General features: G+C 37.7%; 2 protein-coding genes across 2 annotated transcripts in view; both read right to left on the bottom strand.

Moving 5' to 3' along the window:
* LOC144967647 (homeobox protein cut-like 1) overlaps nucleotides 1-7,500 on the bottom strand; it is a 359,614-nt gene that overhangs the window by 162,149 nt on the left and 189,965 nt on the right. The gene's annotated exons all lie outside the window — the stretch shown is intronic.
* The window catches only part of LOC144966892 (nuclear pore complex protein Nup88-like), a 39,028-nt gene continuing 32,861 nt past the window's right edge, over nucleotides 1,334-7,500 (bottom strand). Inside the window, exons 8-10 of the mRNA XM_078903597.1 lie at nucleotides 7,300-7,324; nucleotides 2,238-2,354; nucleotides 1,334-1,361 (exon numbers count right to left, since the gene is read on the bottom strand). Of these exons, the coding sequence (XP_078759723.1) occupies nucleotides 1,334-1,361; nucleotides 2,238-2,354; nucleotides 7,300-7,324 (170 nt within the window). The remainder of the gene's footprint in view (nucleotides 1,362-2,237; nucleotides 2,355-7,299; nucleotides 7,325-7,500) is intronic.

The raw sequence follows: 7,500 nt of genomic DNA, 5'->3' as shown, positions 1-7,500 counted from the left end.
TATTTTTTTTTTTTTCATTCGCGCTGAATCGAAGATCATAAATAAATGCCTCTTTAAGACAAGAAACTACTCTATGTCGAATTCGTGCAAATGCTGGAGTTGTGTCAATCGGCGTGATAAATTGCTTCTTTTCTGTCTTATGACTTATAATGGCCGCGCTCATATAGGCACGATGTGTCATTATTAACATCAAAAGGCACTGTGTCAATAGAGATCAATGTGTATCTCGCATCTTAAATCTATGATGAAGGTAAATATTGAAAATAAATGAATGAGAGAGAGAGAGAGAGAGAGAGAGAGAGAGAGAGAGAGAGAGAGAGAGAGAGAGAGAGAGAGAGAGAGAGAGAGAACTCATAAAATAAAACAACTAATAAAAAAAGGTGAGAAGGGAGGGGGAGGGGGGGGGGGGGGTCGTCGGTAGATCAATGTCAATAAAAATGGCAGAAGTGAACGGAGATGAGAAAAAAAGGTTTTGTGGTTTTGTGCGTGAAATGTGACCCCTCGTTTCCATATGGTATTAAATGTCGCGGTGGTTTAGGCCATGAAAAATGATTTCATTATTATAGTACTGTATTCGTAAAAAAAAAAAAAAAAAAAGTTAAAAAAAAAGAGAGAAAAAAGTAGTCCTTCAGAGCCATTACGCCCATGAATCCGGAGTTTATCCCGGTTTCTATAACGTGAAGCGGATAATAGCAATTGCTTGCTTTCCTTTTCGATAGGACGCATATAGTCTTTCGAAAAGTACAGTACTTTCCGCCAGATCTAATAGACTCAGCTAGCCAATCACTGGTGGGTGAACACGGGGACAAAAAAAAAAAAAAGGAGAGAAAAATAGAGATAGTAAACTACCGTAGGCTGAAAAAAAAAAACCCAAACAAAACAAAACACGTTAAGAAAAAAAAAATTGACCAGAACACTCGTCATTCAAATATCGATCAATTACGATGACTTTTGACCTTCCAAAACTCTCAAATCTCGGAGTTTAATAAGAAGTCCCAGGTTTGATTGTTTTTGACAAGATGAGTGTCATTCAAATCGACCGATATAATCTGAAGAACGAGGTTTCTGGCCAAAAATAAAATTAATTAAAAATGTTTTTATTTTCAGAGCTACCAACCTTCGGAATATAGAATCGGGGCGTCGCCATCGTCAACTTACCGAAAAATGACGTCAAAAGACAAGTCTTTGGCCACAAAAGAAAACAAATCCTAAGTTGTATTCAATAGTTCAATCGCATTTAATTATTTTTTACATTTTTTAAATCATTATTATTGTTTTTTAATTTTATTCTTTTTGTTGTTGTTGCTTTTCCCACAAATTGATATCCGGACAATCAGAGACGGGTTGGCAGGTCTGTATTTCTGACAGGGACGGCAAATATACTGGGGGATTAAACGGGGGGCAGGTGCTGGTGAAATTCGAACTCTTTACACAAGGAGGGAGAAAATGGGAGTAGAGATGAATAAAATGGAAAATTGGAAAATATAAAAAGGAAAAAAAAAAATGGGAATAGAAAATAATGGGTAAAATGAAAGATGAGCCTTCTCGCCTTACACTGATAGAAAGCCTTTTGATTTTTTGGTATCTTTTAAGCTTGAAAAAAATGACTTATTTGTATTGATGGTGCTATGGGTTAAGGTAAAATACTCGCTAGTTCATGCCTCCAGATCAATCGTTTCAATACGTAAAAAAAAAAAAAAAATATATATATATATGAAAACCTTTACTCAATACCGATGCTATTAATTTTTCCCTCGAAGTAAGATACTCACTTGTTCTGCCATGCCAGATCAATCGTACCGAAACACGACCAAATCATGTACAAACGTTAATGGTTCATTTGATTAAAAAAAAATTAAAAATTAAAAAATTGAGCATTTATATAGCGCAATATCCACTTAACGTGCTCAATGCGCTTTACAAGGGGTCCCTGGTCAACAGCAACATTTAACATGTAGGACGAGACATGACGCCTGTTAGGCGATATTACAATTTTTCGGACAAGGACAACGCTGTTAACGGCCAGGTACTCATTTTACACCAGAGTACGGTGAGAGAATGTGAGTAAAGAGTCTTTTCCAAGGACTCAACTATGCGCCGAGCGAGGCTCGAACCCAGGACCTTCCGATCCGAAAGCGAGTGTCATACCACTAGACCATATAGCCACACTGGTTGGTGGGATTTAAACCCAAAAAAAGTGTTTTGTCCGCTTTAGTAGACCAGGATGAGATAATGACCTCGACTCGCATCGGCCTCTCGACTCGCATCGGCCTCTCGACTCGCATCGGCCTCTCGACTCGCATCGGCCTCTCGACTCGCATCGGCCTCTCTTTAGATATTTTAATCTCCCTACTCTAAAACAAAACAAAACAAAAAAAAGTATTTAAATTTTGGCCAGAAAACTCGTCCTTCAAAATATCGATCGATTAACACGTCCTTCATCTTGCCAAAAACTCTCAAACCTGGGACTTCTCTTACAAGACTTCCTTGAAGTCCCAGGTTTGAGAAATTTTTATTGTATTTATTTTTTTTCTGTTTTTTTTTTTTTTTTTTTTTTTTTTCCATGATGAGGGTTGTTTTAATCGGTCGATAGAAATCTGAAGGGCGGGTTTTCTGGTCAAAACGTTTAAAACGATGTTTTGTATGTTCAGACTGACTGGGTCCGTCAGTATTGATGGCCGATGGATGATGATGGGCTTGGGTACCTGTTATAATATTATCATTATCTGTCTTTCTTCTTTCGTTCATTCTTTCTTTCTTTTTCTTTCCTTTAAAAAAATGGATATGGACGAATGGAGATAAAGGATTTTTGTTTATTGATTAAAACTCGTTATAGTGTTATCGTGCAGTAACAATAACTCGCGAGCTCGTAGTGTTATTTGGGCACGATAAAAACGACTGGTTTGACTAGAAACACAAAGAAATGAAAGAATCGTATATTGTTATTAATTCCTACTACAGGGTAGATTATTACAATCCAATAAGATGCATCATTATCCTAGGATCAAAAATAAGATTCACGCGCGCGCGCACACACACACACACGCACACACACACACACACACACACTCACGACACACACTATGTTATATATATATATAAATATATATATATATATATATATATATTATATATAATATATATGTATATATATATATATATATATATATATATATATAGAGAGAGAGAGAGAGAGAGAGAGAGAGAGAGAGAGAGAAAGAGAAAGAGAGAAGAGAGAGAAGAGAGAGAGAGAGGAGAGAGAGGGAGCGCGAGAGAGATAGAGATAGAGAGAGCTATAGATAGATAGATAGATAGATAGATAGATAGATAGATAGATAGATAGATAGATAGATAGATAGATAGATAGATAGATAGATAGATAGATAGATAGATAGATAGATAGAAAGATAGATAGATAGATAGATAGATAGATAGATAGATAGATAGATAGAGAAGAGAGAAAAGAGACGAGAGAGGGGGCGAGAGAGAGAGAGAGAGAGAGAGAGAGAGAGAGAGAGAGAGAGAGAGAGAGAGAGAGAGAGAGAGAGAGAGAGAGAGAGAGAGAGAGAGAGAGATGGAAACATCTACTACAAGCAGTCAAATTTGGGTGACATTTTAATCCCCTACCATGCATATCGACCTGTACGGAACGCACCGGCCATCGGTACACACAACCATCCACTCCACGTACATACTACGATCTTCATTCAGTATACTGCCGTACTCTCGAAAACCATGTTGGCATTTAAAAATTTGGCCAGAAAACTGGTCCTTCAAATATCGACCAATATAAATGACCCTCATCTTGGCAAAAAAAAACAAAAAAAAAAAACCCTCTCAAATCTGGGGCTTCGCGAAGCCAAAACGAAAGAAAACTCCCCCCCCCCCCCCCAATAATAAACAAAAAACAAAACAAACAACAGACAATCCCCCCCCCCCCTTCCCCCTCTCCCCGCAAACAAGCATAGAAAGGGGGAAAAAACAACAACAACAAAAATATTTTTAAAAAAAAAACAAAAAACAAAAAAAAAACAAAACTCGATAGACAAGATATTATTTCTTCTCGCCATTCAAAAGGTTAATTAATTAAAATGGAATGAAAGTCGATTCCGATTCCGATTCTCGTCCGATAATTTCGCTGCCAGTTCACTTACATATCGATTATCCATATCAATTATCATCATCATCATCATCATCATCATCATCATCATCATCATCATCATCATCATCATCATCTACAACAAATCAAGTGCTACTACGTCACACGGTACCAAACACCAAGGGCGGGGCACGATCGATAAAAAACAATAATAATCTAACATCAATTGACATTTAATATCTATACCCATCTTTACGATACAAATATCGATTATATATAAACGCCCGGTATCGATAATTTCATGGGGAAACACACACACACACACACACACACACACACACACACACACCAACAACAAAAAAATATATATATTTTTAAAAAGTGCCAGCGGGGTTGGGGAAAAGGGACGGGGGAGAGAATGGGGGGGGGGGGGGGGGGGGGGAGAGAGAGAGAGAAGTCCAATTTTTCAATCAAATTCCAATAGACCTGCATAGAGATAGAAAGAGTAAAGAATACCCGGAGTGAAATATGAAACAGGAAAAAACGATTTATGATGGTTGCTGCCGATATGCCTGTTGCACTGTACGACCTTTAGTATAATAGTGTAGTATGTAGTATAGTATAGGAGTAGAACATTTGTGTGTTTATTGGTGATCAAACTACACACTGTTTCTCCTTAGTGTCCATGAATGAATGAATGAATGAATGAATGAATGAATAAATAAATAAATAAATAAATAAATAAATATCAATTCATATATTTATTTATGCATTCATGTTTTACTCACATGCTCTCACCGTACTCAGGTGTAAAATGAGTGCCTGGTCGTTAACAACGTTATCTCTGTCCGAGAAAAAAATTATAATATCGCCTAACAGGTGTCATGGCTTGTCCCAAATGTTAAATGTTGCTGTTGGGGAACCCTTGTAAAGCGCTTTGAGCACGTTTAGTGGATATTGCACTACATAAAAGCTCTTCTTTTTTTTCTTTTTTAAGTGACGCGTACAGCCATTTTCAATGTGAAAAGAGCGCGTCATACCCCCCAATACAAACACACTAATTTCAAGACAGGACTCAATGGTATGTCAGAGCTTGTTGACACAATCAATAAACCGGTTCAAAGATTCGATCCCTTGACAATTATTCTCTACTACTCTGAAGGGAAAAAATTAAAAAGGCAAACAAAACATGTGTTTAAAAAAACATTTAGCCAGAAAACTCTACTTTCAAATATCGACGCGATTAAAATGACTCTTATCTTGTCGAGATATCTCAAACCTGGGACTTCGGACGGAGTCTCAGGTTTGAGAGTTTTCGACAAGATGAGAGTCATTTTAATCGCGTCGATATTGGAAGGACGAGTTTTAAGGCCAAAATTTTAAATACGTGTTTTATTATTTACTTATTTTTCCCCCCGAAAGTGGGACAGATTTCAGGCATTATCCAATATATTTGGAGATTGCTTGAGATCTGAGAAATAATAAACCATTTTTAAATAAGGCGGAAAGGGGGGAATGGGGGAAGGGGGGGGGGGGCGAGGATATATATTTTTTAAATGTTTGTTTAAAGAAGGAGAAGAAGGATGAAGAGAAAAATCGATAATCATTTGAAAGAATCGATTCGGTGGGTGACATCTCAGAGTGTAACCGATTAATTTTGAAGTTTGGGATATGAGAGATAATAGGCGGTTTAACGTGGGGATTGGTGATGGTTGGGGAAGGGGAGGGGGGGTGAAAGATAGATAGATGGAAGATGGATGGATGGATGGATGGATGGATGGATGGATGGATGGATGGATGGATGGATGGATGGATGGATGGATGGATAGATAGATAGATAGATAGATAGATAGATAGATAGATAGATAGATAGATAGATAGATAGATAGTCGGGTAGATTGAGAGACATAGAGAAATCTCCTTATTAAGAGAGAGAGAGAGAGAGAGAGAGAGAGAGAGAGAGAGAGAGAGAGAGAGAGAGAGAGAGAGAGAGAGAGAGAGAGAGAAAATTAATCAGATGAGCGAAAAAAAGAAAACACTACCAAGGACCTGTTGCACACGGCACGCTCGCACACAAAACACACACATCCACAAAACACACACACACACACACATTCACACACGAACACACACACACTCACACACACACACACACACACACACACACACACGACGCGACGACGCGACCATCCATACACCTTGACGAGTCGAGAGTCGAAGAGTTTTCAAGTTTGTTGAATCGTTAGTTGTTCGATCCTCCTATCCAATGATGTTGTCTTTGGTTTCCTATCAATTTCCTTCTTTTCTTTTCGGCCTTTTTTTTCTTCTTCATCTTTCCTTTAAACTTCTTATAAACCTCTCATCCCCTCCCTCTTTATTTTATAATATTTTCGGTTCTTTTGTTGTGAGGTGGGGGGAAGCATGGCAGGGTCATTTTAGGGGAACCGGTGATCCGTGAAAGAAAAGACGGGAGGAGGAGGAGGGGGAGCCGATAAGGAACGATTTTGAGAACAAAACCAGGAAAAAATAGATGGCTTGTTATAGTTATAATATGGAGGTGCTCGTATGTATTTGTGTGTGTGTGTGTGTGTGTGTGTGTGTGTGTGTGTGTGTGTGTGCGTGTGCGCGCGCGAATGTGATTTCTTTATATAATTTCCAGGTAATATACGATCCAGCAACCTGTGTGATATAATATACATATAGCCAATGACGAGTGATTGAAGTCTGACAATCGCTTGGATCGACGTGTACTCATTTTCAGGTCAATTTTATGGAGTTTGCAGGAATTTATCGACGCTAATTTTCAGGCCTGACAACCCAAATTGTTTGGGCTCATTGATGTAATATAAAGTGTATCATCAAACTGACGTGTAGGCATTACTTATTTGCAGGTCTGAGAACTCAAAAATGCTAAAGGGTTCAACGTTATATAAATGGAAATACTTTCAAAAGCCAAAGCAAAAATAGGACCCATTACATAATAACTAACATTACATCTGAATCTGCGGCTAGTGGTATGACCGAGGGCCGAGGTGTAAGAGCAGACCTGCCTAGAACTACGACATAATCGTAGAATTCCGAAATTTTGGCTCCAATTTCATAGCTTCATAAACATTTATTTCTAAGTCATTAAAACTTATTGAAAATGAAAGTTTTCAGGCAGAGTGCATAATCTCAAGGATTCTGAGGTGTTCTCTTACAATGATTGTGAGGGCGATTCTTGATCTGCGAAGTTAAATTAAATATAGAGACTATAATTTTTATCTTCTAAAAAACTAATATATATTTTTTTTTAATTTTCAAGTAGGCAGGCATAGTGTTGAGAGATTCATGTTAATCAATCAATATTTCAAGATTTTTTATCTGTCTTTTCTTGCATGAGGGGAGATAAGATTTTGTCT

This window comes from Berghia stephanieae, chromosome 3 (genome assembly GCF_034508935.2).
Source record: "Berghia stephanieae isolate SIO BIC M18660-M18661 chromosome 3, UCSD_Bste_1.3, whole genome shotgun sequence".
In the NCBI taxonomy this organism is placed as follows: domain Eukaryota; kingdom Metazoa; phylum Mollusca; class Gastropoda; order Nudibranchia; family Aeolidiidae; genus Berghia; species Berghia stephanieae.
The sequence above is the reverse complement of the archived record's forward strand: the minus strand, read 5'-3'. Positions and strand labels throughout refer to the sequence as shown.